Source organism: Citrus sinensis, chromosome 2 (genome assembly GCF_022201045.2).
Source record: "Citrus sinensis cultivar Valencia sweet orange chromosome 2, DVS_A1.0, whole genome shotgun sequence".
Classification (NCBI taxonomy): Eukaryota; Viridiplantae; Streptophyta; class Magnoliopsida; order Sapindales; family Rutaceae; genus Citrus; species Citrus sinensis.
The window spans coordinates 30,846,271-30,862,915 of NC_068557.1; the positions used below are offsets into that span (position 1 = coordinate 30,846,271).

The following is a 16,645-nucleotide window of genomic DNA, read 5'->3' on the forward strand; positions in this document are numbered from 1 at the left end:
AAAAACACCAAAAATCTTCTCTTAAAAAAATGGGTGTCCACAAAGTATGATATTAAATTAAATCAATTTCATTTCAAGCACTTTTTTATTTATATAAAGATAAAGAAAACTCATTTTGTGGACCACTAACTCTCTAATCCCTCTTGCGCTCTTGGCCACTCTTTACGGTTCCCTTGTTCTTGTGTTTGAATTTTGATATTACGAATAGGCATGTTTTTCCTTTAAAATATGCCAATATATTAAATTTATAGTCAAATGATATGAAATTATTTTATTAGCTCAAGTAACAATGAGTTGTTAAATTTTATCATTTCTCATTTAAATGTTGATACAAACTAAGTATATGAACCGAATAGATATCATATAATTTATTGTTGTTATAAGCAGTTATAAAATCTTAAAAGTTATGTTTTAGCCAGTAAATAAGTAAATAAGTTTTATATATTTAAACAATATGTTGGATACATGAATTGTGGTGACAAGGGTTCCAACTTCTAAGATTTTCTTCAATTATTAAGTAGGATAAAGCTTTATTTCAAATGTTTGATTAGTAAAAGTAAATCTACAAAGTAGAACAATGGCGCGACTATCCAATAAAAAAGACACTATCATATAAATATGCTTCCACGTAATGCCATTGGCATCTATGTTTCAGGTTTATTACGTGATCTAATCAAGACTTATTAAGAGTACGACTGAGCTATATAGTTTAAGTAAAAATTTTGTTAAAATTAATTAATTGTATCACAGAGACAACAAGAATGGCAGACCATGCCAAAGTCACGAGAGATAATCTCCATTCATCGACGCACCTACGGGCTTAAAATCTGAAGCCACGTTGGAATTACATGATACCCCCCGCAAATTAAGGGAGATTTAGACCAAGAAGAAATGCCGGACGAAAGATTTCTATTTGTTTATTCAAAGTGTTTGGTGTAATTGGAACAAAATTTTCAATTAGTTTATTTAATTTGTAAGATTTCAATTAGATTGCCAAAAATTTGTCGCATTCAAGACACATAACTTTTTTTTTTTTTAGTAGCTTAATATATTTCATTCCACGTTTGCTTTATGCGATTGGGTGCATTGAAACAGTGATAAGAGCAAATAATATTCCATTTATATGGTTATAATTTTAAGATACAGAATAAATTTGCGAGGATGACTACATCATAATGTTTTCCATTCTCCATTGACTACTGTAAAATCTCTGTTACGCACACAATTCTTCAGTTGTAGACAACTCAATTTTTTACATTGTACATAATATGTCATAAATCAAGGGGTCAAAAACGAAATTAGATAATCAATAATAATAAAAATTTTAAAAGAGTAACATAAAATTTGAAGTTTCGTAAATTGAGAGTTTTGGGTCTATATTACAAAATGAATTTATCATGAATGAGATGTTAGTAGTTTTTTAATTTTTTTTTAAAAGTAACTTCTTATTGTCGATGGTTCATGTGCTGCGATTCTTGTAAACAACAACGAATGCACGTCAAATATTACACATAACTTTAAAATATAAATTGTAATATATCTGAATTGCTTAATTGTAGCAGTAGTTTAATCATTATCTCTAAGATAATTTATACAACAATATCAATATCATGGTAGAAAATTACTGGTTGCCTACATCATGATTTGAAAAAAGAAAAAGAAAAAGAAGGGAGGGGGGGGGGGGGGGGGGGGATTTGGTCGTGGATGGCCCAATCTAACCACCTGCCGAATTAAGGACACTTGGCTTAACAACCATCAAGTCAAATCGAATTTCCTCATCTGTAAGCCCGTGACCACTCCTCCCCATTTCTGCCGCGGCATGTTCAATTATTACCATCATTATGGCAAAAGCGTTCTTAATTCTTTAAATTCAAATTTTCCTAGGCTCTAAATTAAGTCTTACCGTACATGCGTATTACTTTGTATCAAAACTCTTGACATAGTTTACTAGAATAATTAAGCTCACATGTAGTTTGTAAATTACAACTAATTAAGGGTGTGTTTGTGATTGAGGTGTTGTAACTTTTAAGGTACAGCTGTTGTGAAAAAAATTATAATTATGAAATAAAAGTTAGTAATATATAATAAATGTAAATTTTAAATAATAATTTTGATAAAATTATTATATTGAAAAATTATATCAACATAGCTGCCAAGTTACAGCAACTAGTGTTTACCAAATACTTTAGTGCGGTAGCTTTTAAGCTACAGCTACCCAACCTCAATCCCAAATACACCATAAATTTGTTTAATACAATTGATTACATAAGAGACATTATGTTAAATTAGCATGGATAAATAAGCATAATTCATGGGATGAGTATTTTGAATAATATATCCATGCGACACTTAGACAATCTCACTCGAAAGTTGCTTAAGTAGACCTTGAGCTTCTTATTAGCTAAACTTGAACAAAGAGTTAGAGAGAAATAATAACTAAGAAGCAATTGAAGTGAAGAGAGTAATTTTATTCACAAGAGAGTAGCCTTACAATGCTTGAGAGCTTGCTCGGAATTACATTGAGTTGCTTGAATAAAATACTAAGTGTCAAGCTCTAAATTTATAAAAGAGGTTTGCCTAACTTCACCAAATTGTAAAGTCTTCCGATTTAGAGAATTCTCATTTCTAGCAAGATCCCGAGACTTATAAATACAAGTTGTTAGAGAGTTTACATTCTACCACGCTCTATAAAAATTCTAAACATTTACGGTCAAGAAAAGTACTAGACATGGAATATTTTTAGAATCAAGCCAGGCCAGTATAAGCTTCCTCGGCTCAAAATTTGCGCGGCCCGGGCCTGTAACAACAAGCAGGGATAATTTCAAGAATATTGTACTACAAAGTCACGTGCGACAACGAAAAAGAATTCGTTGGTTGGTTGCCGAATTTAGTTAAGGGGCAAAAACGTAATCTGAAGCGAAGATTTCAAGATGAACACTGAAGGGGCAAGAGCAGACAAGACAGGTAAATTCTTGGCGCGTGAAAACCGCAACTGAAACTGGGGAAAAGGAACGGTCGTGGTACGTTTCTTCGTCTACGCTCTACTCTTCATTAGTCACGGTAGTAGGCCCGTCGCACTCGCACTTTCACACTCACACAGTAACACTTACTCTACTCTCTTGACTCCTCTTCCCTTCCATTCATTCAGTCAAGAGTATACTACTAATACAAAGCGCTCTCTCTCTCTCTTCCTATCCTTTTTTGACTTTTCTTTAGTTTCACTCATTCCCTAAACTTTAGCAGCAGCGACAATCGCTCCCGCTCACGCTCACAGGTATAACTCCTCTTCTCTTCTTTTCTTTAAACCACTGATCGTTTCAAGAAACCTGTCGTCCATGTTCTTTTCTCGGTAAGTCCTTCTTCTTGGCAATGCCACTTTTTTAATCTATCGGATGCTTCATTTAATGGATTTGTAATTGCACTGCACATTGTATTCACTTCCATTTCTACTTTCTCTTTTTAATAATTTAATTCCGATTTCATTATTATTGAAATTTTGTTACATAATTAATTTTGGATCTATATTTTGATCTAATTTAAAATATCTAGTGTGTTAAAATATTTTCCATAGCAACCGACAATGCTTGATTCTGTTAATCCGCTGTCAGATTCCCCCTCCCCCCCCCCCCCCCCCCCAATCATGAGCAAGAGCAACCAAGAATTTGGAAACAGTTGTTATTATGTTGCCGTACAAGTTGTTATACAATTGCTTGCTTTTTTTTTTTTTTTGGTTGTTTGCTCTTTAATTGCTTTAATGTCATTTCTGGCTGATGTACTGTATTTCCAGTTTGGATTGATAAGTTGTTGAGAATATGAAAATTTTTCATTTCGTGGACTTTGAATAGAGGCTGTGCGGAGAATTTGCTCTGTTGTTGAACGATATGGACGAGAGGAAATTAAATTTCAATGCACCTCTTCTATCTGTGAGGCGATACTCTACAACAGCGGTGGCATCTTCAGACGGAGAGAATGGGAAGATGGTTGAGAGTTCTGCATCCAGCAGACGATATAGTATTCCATTTTATAGAACAGACCTGAATTTGGAACAAGTCACAGAACCTGCTGCTGTTCCATTTATGTGGGAGCAGATCCCTGGAAGACCCAAGGATGGTGGACCTGAGCTTCAACACTCCGAGGACGCTCCCGTTACTCCAAGGCTCCCACCACTGAAAGCTTTGGATATTATTAAATATCCCTTGGCAAAGGAATTTGATGATTCTCCACGAGTTGAGTCGCGTTCTTTGAATGAGAATATGTGCACATTGGACTCCCCAAATGAGGCAAATGACTGGAAACAGCAATTAGATACAGATAATGACGATGATGTTTATTCTGATGCACTCGACACACTGTCCTCAACCGATTCATATTCCATAAATTGTAGTCTTAGTGGTCTGAGCGGATCTGATGGGCAGGTGGTGAAGCGGTCGGGAACATTCTCTACGGATCCCCAAACTCGAGATTTTATGATGAGGCGTTTCTTGCCTGCAGCTAAGGCAATGGCTTTGGAGCCACCTCAGTATGCTTCAAGGAAGCAACCTGTCACAATTGAGCAACCAAGACAGGTTATTAAGGTGGTTAGTGAAGATCGGAGACCTCTTGTTAATAAATCTATTTTCATACCTCATTATGGGGAGGATGTAGAAGAAGAAGAAGAAGAAGAAGAAGAAGAAGAAACTGAAGATGAAGTCGATGAGTATGACGATTCTGACAATTTATCCGGAAAAGCTTGTGGGCTGCTTCCTCGGTTATGCCTTAATAAGTCTTTGTGCCTCTTAAATCCAATGCCAGGGTTGAAAGCTAGAACCCACTCTTCAGTCTCTTCCAGCTCTGATGTCAGAAACTTGGGCAAAGCTGCTTATACTGAATCTCGTAACCAAACAGTGAAAAAGGTGCCACAGAACTCTCTTTTCCTTTAATTAACATACAATGTTCTTGCTACTAGTAATGAAGATTGCTTCTGATTGCCTTACATGGTTATTCTTATATATTCTCAGCATGTCCGGGATGCTGTTTATAAGCATCAAGCAGAGAGTGGAGTTCAGTCACCAAAGCTGCTGGGGATTGAAAATAAGATGACCTGTGGCTCTAATCGGTTTGCTTGCTTAAGTGACCAGCAGATGGCAGGCAGGTCATCTCCTTACAGGCGTGGCATTTCTCCCTATCGTAATGAAAGGCCTCAGTCTCCATTCCGTGGAGGAGGGTTTCTTGGTGTGCCCAAAGAAGCTGAAAATGTGAGAGCCAATAAGTTGAATCCTTATAACAGAGCTGGTAGCAAGTCTCAGGAATTATTTCCTCATCATAGCTTTAAAAAAAGGTTTGGCTCATTGAGCCCTGCAGTTGAAAAAACACTGTATGTAGATACTGTAAATTTTTCCAAAATATCAGATACCATGGGACAGATGAAAAGTGAAGGGATAGAACGCACTGCAAGTGTGGATACAGTGAAAGATGAGAGTAGATCAGAAACTAAAGTATCAGCGTCCATTGAAGCCAGCCGATCTTCTTCCTTTGAGAAGATAATGCACCCTGCAGGTCAAGGAGATATGGAGCAATGCTTGGGACTAGATGGAGAACTTAATCCGGAATGTAAGTCTTTGGTATGTACAAATGTTACTGCTGATGAAACTCTAAATAGCAGCTGTCAGCATAAGTCTGAAGCAGACGATCTTGGATGTATTAACAGTGGGTCTGAACAGTCTCTTCTCCCCCTACCATTACCAAAAAAACCTACTGAGTCCTGGCTTTGGCGTACCTTGCCTTCAGTTTCCTCACGAAACTCTTTTTCAAATCCAAATGTTGGCACCCGATTTAATCCTAAAAAGCAGGATCCTAAAACACCCTTGACTACTACCAAGTGGGAAACCATTGTAAAAACTTCTTATGCTCACCATGATCACATACGTTACTCAGAGGTAATCTACCTCAAATTTTGTTTTGTAATAGACGGTTTAGTGATGGAAAACAAGAAGAGCTAACCCTTCTATCCGTTTTGCAGGAATTAACGTCTCACTTTTCTCAGCAATCCAAACTAAAAATGTGAGAGCCCCCATCACGAAATGGTCATGGGTACTTAAAAATCTTCCAGCCCTATTTTTGTCCCTGGAAGATAATCCTCCAATTGATTCTTCCCCGATGAACAAGTAGGCTAATGTAGTATGGGATGCTTGGTTCTTGTTATTGTATGAGCTTGTAAGTTGCTATTTGTGTTTCTTTTACATTACTTTGTGTTGAGGCAGTAGATATGTCCGGTCAAATTCATTTTCTTCCAATGACTGTAAGTATTTGGAAGATTGATTCTCATGTATTGGGCTTTTAAGATATCTGTATTGCAATGAAAGTCATTATTCACCGGCCTGTTTGGAATTGAATGGAGAGATTCAGCAGTGCAGCTTGCTTGATAGTAGCATATATTTGGTGCCAAAGGGTTACTGAAAAGAGGACTTGAATTTGCTTGAGCTGCATTTGAGCAGTTTTGAACCGTAGTAGTCTTGTTGATCATGTAGATTGTTGCTCGTTTTTTTTTTTTTTTTTTTAAATATTGTTTATACGGAGTTACATACTGATGCAGAAAAGGTTTGTGGGCTAAAACTGCTGTAGTGGGCCGGCTCGAGCTATCTAAACGAAGAATGGGAATTAGCCCCCCTTCACAATCTTCATAGAACCCTTCTCCTAAAACTCTCACATTTTCTCTCTAAGTTTCCGTTCCTAATAACTCTTCACAGTTTACACATTCAATCACGCTAATGCTTTTCATATTTTTCTCGTTTCCTCACAAACGCATTGCATGCACTAATCAATATGATTATACTTATTTACAATATACACAAGCACAAATTTTTATTATTTTTCTTAGATATGAGTTTTTTTCGTGGAAGAAAATGATATTTTAAGAATTAAAGTAGGTCTTGATTAAAGATGGGTTTTAAAAGGAAACTACAGTGTGTTATTACTCCCACTCGTACGCCAAGGGGATGTTTGGTATCATTTTACACGGGCGTTTTCATTTTTGTTTTATGGATTTGAGTGAAATAACTATTCGACGAGTGTTTTTATAGAACATAACTATAAAACACATAAAATGACAGGCCTTTCTATAACTATAAAACACATAAAATGACAGGCCTTTAACGTGCCTTTAGCAGTAACAAATTACAAACAAAACAACTCATACATGTTTTACTTATTTTATAACAAAAATGGTAAAATAAATTACAAAACGATAAACATAAGTTGTCTTCGTCCATCTCGGATAGATCATCTATTATCATTGACCTTATCCTTTATCTCCAATTTTTACCATCTTTGAATTGCTAAAATATGAATTTTGTGCTGATGGAGCTAAAAGACAAGAAAACACATATTTTAATGAGTTATTTTTTGTCCTCTAGTATCTGGAATTCCGTGTCTTTTTTTTCTTTTAACTCCATCCGCACAAGATCCGTAATTTAGCGTTTGTACCTAAGAAGCTCTACTTTGAACTAAATCCCCATCTCTAGTTCTCTTTCCTCTTCCTTCTCCCTTCTTTTCTTCTTCCTCTGATTTTTTCTTCCTGTTCTTCATTCCAAAATTTTTCTATTTTTCCAAAGAGACTAATAAACTCTCTAGAATGGATGTGAAATAAGCATGCAATTAATCCACAAATTCAATGAATAAAAAAGAGATTGATCACGAAATCATTCGAACACTCCTAACAATATCAACACAACAATTCCCAACGATTTCATTTATATACATATATGTAGGTCCCTCATTTTTTCATGTGGACACACTTTTAAATTGATTTAATATAGTCAATTTTTAATGTTATTAAACCACATGGATTTATAGTATATTGAAAATTAACTCTATTAAGTTGCACAATCCAATTGCAATTTACGAACTGATGGCCACAATTAATAAACATAAATTGCAAAAACATAAATAAAATGAGCAACCACAAGACGCATAATGTTTATGAGGAAACCTTTTATCCTCATGATCTAAGGTAAAACCTCGATATGTGATCATGTCCATGTGTAGAAGAAACAATTTACCATGAAAATAATGTGTGTTTACAACGGATCAATAACACTTACAAAGCATAGTACTTGTTCGTACCTAAATCCTATTACATCAATCCTTATGATCCTCAAAATTTTCCTTTGCGTTAATCAAGTGCTAAAATCTCCTCACGAGATAAGGCAAAAACATAAAAATGAATATAGGAGTATCCATCTCAAATTTAACAATACTAATTTAAAAGAAATTACATCCATGATCTTGACCAATCTAAAATTAAGAGAAAAAATTGAAACTTATTTAATTATTGGTGTTTAAAAATAAAAAGGGCGCACAATCAACAAAAAACTAAATCTCAAACATTAGCCTCGAACCCTAAGGAAAATATTTCTCTAAAAATCTAGGGCTAAAATATATATTTTATGGAAATAAAAGTATTAAGTCGCTTACTAAATCTTCTCCCACCCCTACAAAAAAGTCCAAACTTCTATAGTTGATCTCCTCTTCAAAAAATTTTGGCCTTAGCACTAGTTTTCTGCTTGGTGAAAGTCAGCTCCCATAGGTGGTAGAAGGTGTCCCTTAAAAACCTAGAAGTAATGATGGGCGTTTGGATTGAGTTAGATGTTATTAGGATTTTGGGTGTGAAAAAAATAATAGAATGATTGTAATAATTTTTCGTACAGTGGATTTTTCTCTCCTTGTCCTTGGTGGCTATAATTCTTCTCTACTATATGAGTTTTCCTCGTAAATTTTTGTGTTGTGTGATTGGTTTTATTTTTTATCTACATTACACAAGGAAAGTTGGTTTTATTTTTTATCTACATTACAAAAGGAAAGTAATTAAGGGCAACGTAAACCTTATTTCCATTGATGGAAACTCATAGAGTTATATGGACAATCAAGGCACTTTAAAAAATATTGTTAGAACGGAGCATGTTCAATAAGTAGTTCTAAATTAGTAGATGGAGATACTGATAGTGTCAATTGGCAATGTGTCTTTTAAATAGAAATCCTCATGAGTAAGAAAACATATTAAGAAATATTCTAATAATTAGTCCTTATTTAAACATATTCCTTAACAATATCTACCTTGACGAATTTTTTCAGTTAGGTGACAAAACATGATCCACAATATATCCACGCAGCCATGTTTTCTTCACCTTCTTTATTTTACCAAAACTACACTCATACAAAGCTTATGAAGATCACGTCATCATGGGTAAAATCTCGTCCTCTATCCAGTAGTCATAATTCTCTACACTAAGAATTATTATATTTTACATTATCAAAAGTAAACATATTTAGCACATGTCGATCATCTTATTGAAAATACCCATTCTCATGTTTGCCTTCTTGAAGAGTCCTTAACCATTAACATAAAGTTTCCACCATACACCTTTCATAAATGTTAAATCATGCCTTGTGTGCTGATCTTGCGGAGTTGCTTGCAGTAACTCCTCCTTTTCCATGGCATGCTAAAAAAAGATAAAACAATCTCTCATGCAAAGAGGTACATTGCTAGCTGATACTATTAGTATCTCCATCTACTAATTTAGAGATACTTGTCAAACACACTTCATTCTAAAAATCTTCTTTAAGATGTCTTGATTGTCCATAAAACCTCAAGAGCTTCCACTAGTAGGAACATGGTTTAAAATAGATTGGATCAACATATATCATTAACTTCAACCTGTCTCAAGCTAAAATTTATTCTCCAATCAAACTTTGTATTTATTGTTTGTTTGGTATTCTTTCTTGCAAGATCTTAAGTGGGATTACAAATCCTTAACAGAGAGAATATTAATAATTTTCTTTAGAATAAAACACAAATTCAATTATTGTTGTTGATGCTTCCATATAATTATATAATTTCTATTGGTTATCCAACAGCCATTCTCATTTAAGAAAATGCACGCGTACATGTAAATAAAATATAGCAATTCAATGTTATTACACCAAATTATGAAAGGCCCGCGGCCTATGAAAAAAAATAAGCTCAATAAAATCTTTGAACATAAAATGATTTAGATTCATTCTCTACAAGAATGACTTAGGTACTTAAAATTAACTCAAGTACTTAGAATTCTAAGTAAAGTGTCTAAAAACAAATGTAAATAACATGTTGTAGGACGTGATATTTAAAAATGGCCTAGATTTGTTTTTTTATAAGAATGTCCTAGATATATAGAAAATATTCTAAATAAAGTGCCTAAGGGGGAGTATCGACAAAATAATGATTTATCTATTATTATTTAATGATAATATCTAATGACATCAAAAGTAAGATTTAATAATGTCAATTATTTATCTATTATTAGACAACATAAAATCAATGACTCAAAGTTACAAAATAGGTCCACTTTCGAATAAAATTTCCTTAAATTAATATGATTAAATGCACTATGGATGTCGAAATAATTTAACAAGCATACATCTAGGAAACGATTCAATCACAAACCTTTCTAGGGTTCATTATCATGCAAAAACTGACTACGTCAAAAATTAACAGACATAAACAAAAACTTGTGGTGAGTCGGAGATAAGTACTAAGAAGATCTCACTCCAATGGGCTAGCTACAAGTCTTTTATTCTTACAGTAAAGTCAGATCTTTAAGCTACTCAGCTTTATGGCCTCGATGCAAATCTATATTTGTGTATTCTAGGTTTTAGTTTGGAGAATCTTAATGAATTAATTATAACGTCACTCACTCTCTCTCTTGAGTCTCTGTCTCCCCTCTCTCTCTCTCTCTCTCTCTCTCTCTCTCTCTATATATATATGCTGTAATTTTTGCCTTGCGCTAAGATAGTGAAAGCTTGAGTTTAGTGCTAATTTCTCGAGGGTTACAATGAGACTTGGCGTCATCAATTCCAACTCTTTGGCTCATCAGTCTCAGTTGTAAATCCGGCAACCACTCCTTTTCCTTGATCAACATTTCATCTCGATTTAACTGCATAAATAAAGTTAAAGCAGCTAGCAATTACTAATTTTCCAGATTAAATGCATAATTAATTTAATTTCAGAATAACTATCAGTCCGGATTGGCAATTAAAATTTTACCTCAAGCCGAAATGGATGTTCAAAGCTATTGAATTTGGCTGCAGAATCATGGGAGTTCGATAGAAATTGCGTAATCATAGTGTGGGTTCCAACAGGCCTTGTACCGTAGGTGTAGGGTTCCCGTTCCCCAAGGGGAGTAGGTTGATGTGCAGCTTGAGGTTGAAAGCATCTGGTGGTGATCTTGTCATTCTTAAGATTATTATATCTATTGTTGTTAGCAGCAGCCTTCCATCGACCGATGTTGATCATTTCAAAAGGAGGCCACCTCTTTTCCTCAAGAAACCGGGTGGGTCTCATTGGCCCCATCCCCATTGCATTTGCATGAACATTAATATTGGAAGAGTGAGCCTTACCTTGTAAATGGATGGCAGTTGATGATTTCAACAATACATTATCTTGTCCATGATCATCTTTGCCTACTAGAGAACTCGTTGGCCTTATCATGTCAATGTCATCACATTTCCTTCAATAATTAAGTTGCAGAAAGATAAACATGATCGTCAGATGTCACTATCTATATGTGTGAGAGTGAGTGTGTGTTATTATATTAATTATTATTAACTTGTTTATGGTGAAATATGCTTGTACGTTACCTTGAAAATGTGGATTTGAAATCTAATGGCCGTTGCGAGATAGGAGACTGCAAAATATTGCGAGTGATGCTATTTTCATGAAAATTATTGCTGGCAAGAACAATTCCACCGTTCTCCAATCTGAAGTGGTGATGAGGACTGGTTATAACCGGCTGGTGATAAATGCCTCGAATGTGATCTCTTCCATGGATCGATCTATATGCATGACTTAGTACTACAAAACACAAATCCAAATTAATATTTGGGGTTATTTTTACTCATACAGTTAATCAATTCTAATTCTACGAAGCTTTTTTTAATTATTAATTAAGGAAATCTGTAATTTATCCCCTACTATTTCTACTTAATGGGATAATGAAAAAAGAAATGAAATATGATAAATATTTTTGGTTCATATAAACTACTATTATATAGTTTCAACTTTTTTTCAGAAAAATATATACATAATAGTGATTGAGCTTTTACTGGATATTGTGACTAGCACCACTTAATCAGAATAATAACCTAAAACAATTATATCATCACCTCTTCTTGCATGCTTTTACAGACCTATTTAGTTAGGTCTAGGTAGAAACAATTAAATTTTATTCAATTTATATCCATAAAATTACTTTGATGAGAAGTCTAAACCATATAATTTTTTATTTTTATATATTGATATTATAATAAGAACTCTACTAATATTTACAATCAGAAATTAATAAGGACTCTTTTTGATAATTCTACTATGGCATAGTCCGAAGTTTGACTATCATTTAACACTAGAGGGATATCTAATATACCCTAAATGATAGGGAGATAAGTAGATTTCTATCCAATTTTATTAGAGGGAATCAAGCCGCAGCATTGTTGGGACTCGAACCCTGCACTCAAGGAACCATAAGTCCATGGGTTGCCAATGGGCTCATGACCCCTTGTCAAACATATAAAATATTTTGAGTGAGAAGTCTAGATTTTTTTTTTTTTTTTAACACATAGATTCCGGTTATAATTGTTTCATCAAATAGGAGAGAGTAGATTATTCTATTCTATTGAGGAGAGAAGCAAATTTCACCTTGTCCAGCTTCATCAAGCTTCTTACTTCGGTACATCTGATGCATAATGCACATGTCACAAATAAAATGAGTTAGGAAAACGAAAAATACTGACAAAGAAAATCATGAAACCCTATATAATAATTGATTTTGCAAATTTTCCGGAATCAAAGTCTGGGAATATATATATATATAGGTGTGTGTGTGTGTGTATATATATAATTTTCCAGTACCTGCAAGTGACTCTTAACGTGGGCAATGCTAAGTCCTCGGACATTCATCAACTGAAGCACCAGTTTAGGAGTTGCTTCTGCAACAATTAATTTAAAGAGATCAATTAAGACAAAATTAGACACATGCTTGATCATGAATTGAAATTGTGAAGTTAATTAAGCATGCATACTCTCTTGTCCACCAAGGCGTTCAACAGCATGCACAAAAGAGAGATGGAGATCAGGAGTCCAACGGAGCCGTGGCATTTTTGACCGAACATATTGTCTCACCGTTGACCTTCTTTCGTTATTATTAGTACTACAGGAAGTACTCCCCTCTAAATGATCTGTTCTTTTGTCATCATCTTCAGCAGCTTTGGCAAGAACATCATCCTCTTCGCTGCAGCTGGCTTCTTCATTCAAATTCAAATCAAAGCACGACCATTTTTGGGGGGATACTACTGATGTGTTCTCAGCTTGCTCTTCACTTCTGTCGCTCTTTTCTTGACGGCATTGTATCTCTATGTCTGTTCTCATTTCCTTGAGGTCAAATTCTTCTACAATTACCTAGATCGATCTGCTAATATATATAATTGGGAAAATCATATAATTATGTGAAATTGCACTAGGAAATTTGGAGAGAGAAAATATGGCACAAATTTAATTGATTTCATAGCGTGATGAAATTACTCTTTTGATGCATGCAATATGACCATGGCTCCAAGTGTTGTGTTGAGTATATTATCCCACGTGGGTTAAGAATAATTGTTAGTCTAGTAATATAAGTTTGAGACAATCTTCGACTCTTGGATTAACTTTTAAATATGAGTTAGGTATATGAACTTCTATATGTTTGACTTAAAGTAAGAAGAACTTACCCAAGAACTGAAAACTTAACCCTGATGATAATTATTAATTAATTAGCAATTTAGATCATACCTAACCATTGAAAACTCAAAAACTTAGACTTGCACAGCATTGATTTATGAAACTTCTTATGTAATAACATATCAAACCCAGCAATATCTGAATGGAAGCTGTCTCAAATTAGAGAAATTTGTTCAGAGGAATTGTATTTTGCCTTTGCATACTTGTTAGAATTAATGAATGTAAGTCACCAAATCTTTGTTCATTAATACTGAAAAGAGAAACAAACAAGAAAAGCTCGCACGATCGAACTCAATCTCAATGCTTAACTCTTTCAAGGAAAAAGAACACAGAGATGGAACACAATAAAATTTAACTAGAGTAAGATCAAGCCAAAACTTACATGTTTATTCAATTATTGTGGGACAGATTTGATCCAACCACTCCGTTTACACTCAGTCTGTAGTTGTTCTGCGATATTCGTTGGAGTTACAAGATTCAAAAGCACGTCAATAATTTAAATTATTAAACAAAAAATCATCACACATTTGCTAGCTAGTGACAAGATGAGTATTTTCATCAATCTATTGCATAATATATGTGGAATTGATCAGCTTCATTTGACCTATATATATATATTTGGGAGTGTCAGTTTAGAACAGAATAAAACATCAATAAAGCTTGAGACACATCAAAATTCTTACATAAATTATTTTCCACAAAAAATCATATATACGAATCTAGCAACGTAGTATTACTTTTACATAGTTATATATATGCAATGGAATTTACAGAAATTGTGATTCTTGGATTGCTTTTAACTGCTGAAACCAATGTTCATACTATCTTTTTCATTTTCAGGAATCCATTAGAGATTATGAGAATAACAACTAGTGTCTTGAATGCATAATTGTAGTTTTACATACATAACATACGGAAATAGCTGTTGATTATCAAACAAATAATTTGGATTGTAGATATAATTTAATTTAATTTCTTGATTTTTGACGGTCACAAAAATAGTATGAAGCTGACTTTCAGAAGTTAATGGCAATTCGAATGAGATAAACTTCATCTTATTAGAAACTAGCACAAGATCTTGAGTCTAAGTTTAGCATTAAAACCCACAAAACACTGCAAAAAAATTTCACAAGAAAGAAAGAGATCGAGCGAGAGAAAAGAATTTAGGTTTTTGCTTTCCTCTTATACAAACCATTGATGATAAAAAAATCTTCCACTCTCCGAGCTGCTGATCAAACAAACTATATCTCTGCTGGATTCAAACGTGTCGCAAAACCATATCCCTTGATGCCCGCTACAGTGGAGATATATATCGGAAAAATATGCTTTAAAACAAATGAGAGGAAAGAGAGAAAAAGAAAGGATCAAGGAGAAGTAGCAGGTAATGTTTTTGTCTTGGGTTTCGGGGATGTTTTGTTTCATTGAATCGTGGAATTGAAGTCATCAAAATTCAAGATATTCTGAAGACTTTCATGGGTTATAAAAATCAACCAAGTTTCTGACGCAACCACTTGAGCTCTTAAAATTAATATATATGTTTATTGAAATTTATATATATATATATATGTATATATAGGGAGAGATACACACACACTCGGCGTTATGGATGCAGATGCGACTGTTGGATATCATGTGATTACACTCGATCCTTTTCTTCCTTTGCCCTACTTTGACAGTTGTCATGTAAAATCTTTCTCTCTCACTCGTGATTATCTTAATTGTTTGACCTATGTTATGTTACAAACTCCTCTCATTGTTAATTTTGTGATTAGCAAAATTTTGTTTTGTCCGTTAAGTTTAATTAATGTCAACATGGTCCTTGTAAGAAAGGTAGTGGGCCATTTCCTTTCAATCAACATATCAATTCTTCTTACCTAAACAAAGACTTTCTTCTTATATCATTGCACTGTTTTTCCTGTCCACATGTTCTTATTTTTATAACGTCATGTCTTGTTGCTACGACTTTCCTGTATTGGTCCAAATCCAAAAATCAGTCGTCCAATTTTTTGGGCTGCAAATTGTATGAGGAATCTAGAGGATTTTTCAATTTTGGTAGACTTGTGCATTTAAATACAAGTGGCATCGATCATTTTACAAGCTTTTCCTATTGCAAATGGTAAGAAATCAATTTCATGGACAGGCATGTATGACAAAATTAAGTTATTTGTTTAATATTTATCAATTGAATAAGATTAATTTGATTATACCTTGACTTCAATTGGCAGATTTTATTGGGAAAGAACGTGACGAATGCATTGAACTGTTTATATTTTTATTTCAATCTATTATATATATATATATATATATATATATGCTACAAATAGAAACTGTGCAGCATATAGATCTCGAGTCAAAACGATATTTTGGACAACGTTGGAGCAAGAATTTAACATCCATAATTTGACAACCCTAAAAGTTTTAATGCTATTCAAAAGATGCTGAATTTGAGGTATAATAGTTTAATTACCAGCTGCCTTCTTGTTAGACACTAAATATTTTTCCTTCCTCCTGCTGCCCTTTGTACGACTGTACAAGGGAGAATAATTACCACTTAATGCCAACAAATATTTCTTAAATTCTTTTCTACAAGCAGGTGAAGCTAATAAAATTAATTTACAACTGACTCTTCAAAATGCAGGGGCGACATTTTTTTTTAAATTTTGTTTTATCAACCTCAACTTAGAGAGGGATTTTATGAAAAAAAAAAAAAGGGTTATTCCACTGTTGTTTAATTTGAAGAAATTGAGTGAAACTTCTCTCATATTTTAAAATAAGTTTAAACCCCTTTACTGTTGTAATAGTGTTAACTTTGTATATCATTTTGCTATTTTAGCCTTAGTCTTGATTTAGCCATACAAT

The 16,645-nt window shown here is 33.9% G+C and overlaps 2 protein-coding genes across 4 annotated transcripts; one reads left to right on the plus strand and one right to left on the minus strand.

The window, feature by feature from the left end:
* The first annotated feature begins 3,086 nt into the window (after nucleotides 1–3,086).
* Nucleotides 3,087–6,403, plus strand: LOC102610214 (uncharacterized). 2 transcript variants are annotated; one of them, XM_006467579.4, is made up of 4 exons: nucleotides 3,087–3,274; nucleotides 3,846–4,892; nucleotides 4,998–5,915; nucleotides 5,999–6,403. In XM_006467579.4, the coding sequence occupies exons 2-4, from the start codon at nucleotides 3,882–3,884 to the stop codon at nucleotides 6,041–6,043; spliced, it is 1,974 nt and encodes a 657-aa protein (XP_006467642.1). In that variant the 5' UTR covers nucleotides 3,087–3,274; nucleotides 3,846–3,881; the 3' UTR covers nucleotides 6,044–6,403. The 2 variants fall into 2 exon arrangements, with proteins under 2 accessions (XP_006467642.1, XP_006467641.1); XM_006467578.4 differs by having other exon boundaries at nucleotides 3,088–3,349.
* Nucleotides 6,404–10,387: 3,984 nt separating this feature from the next.
* LOC102609915 (uncharacterized) lies at nucleotides 10,388–15,296 on the minus strand. Of its 2 annotated transcripts, none has more exons than XM_015526942.3 (8): nucleotides 14,979–15,296; nucleotides 14,169–14,236; nucleotides 13,090–13,475; nucleotides 12,920–12,996; nucleotides 12,707–12,743; nucleotides 11,653–11,866; nucleotides 11,060–11,522; nucleotides 10,388–10,949 (listed from the first exon to the last, which is right to left on the minus strand). In XM_015526942.3, exons 3-8 carry the CDS (start codon nucleotides 13,433–13,435, stop codon nucleotides 10,800–10,802), a joined length of 1,287 nt encoding a protein of 428 aa, XP_015382428.1. In that variant the 5' UTR covers nucleotides 13,436–13,475; nucleotides 14,169–14,236; nucleotides 14,979–15,296; the 3' UTR covers nucleotides 10,388–10,799. The 2 variants fall into 2 exon arrangements, with proteins under 2 accessions (XP_015382428.1, XP_006467640.1); XM_006467577.4 differs by having other exon boundaries at nucleotides 13,090–13,478.
* Between the last annotated feature and the right edge of the window lie 1,349 nt (nucleotides 15,297–16,645).

Coding starts and splice junctions, on each gene's coding strand:
- LOC102610214 (XM_006467579.4), top strand. CDS start 3,882: ATGGACGAGAGGAAATTAAATTTCAATGCACCTCTTCTATCTGTGAGG. Junction 4,893..4,997: donor GTAACCAAACAGTGAAAAAG/GTGCCACAGAAC, acceptor ATATATTCTCAG/CATGTCCGGGATGCTGTTTA. Junction 5,916..5,998: donor ATCACATACGTTACTCAGAG/GTAATCTACCTC, acceptor TCCGTTTTGCAG/GAATTAACGTCTCACTTTTC.
- LOC102609915 (XM_015526942.3), bottom strand. CDS start 13,435: ATGAGAACAGACATAGAGATACAATGCCGTCAAGAAAAGAGCGACAGA. Junction 11,867..12,706: donor GCTTGATGAAGCTGGACAAG/GTGAAATTTGCT, acceptor TGTGTTTTGTAG/TACTAAGTCATGCATATAGA. Junction 10,950..11,059: donor AACATCCATTTCGGCTTGAG/GTAAAATTTTAA, acceptor TTATTTATGCAG/TTAAATCGAGATGAAATGTT.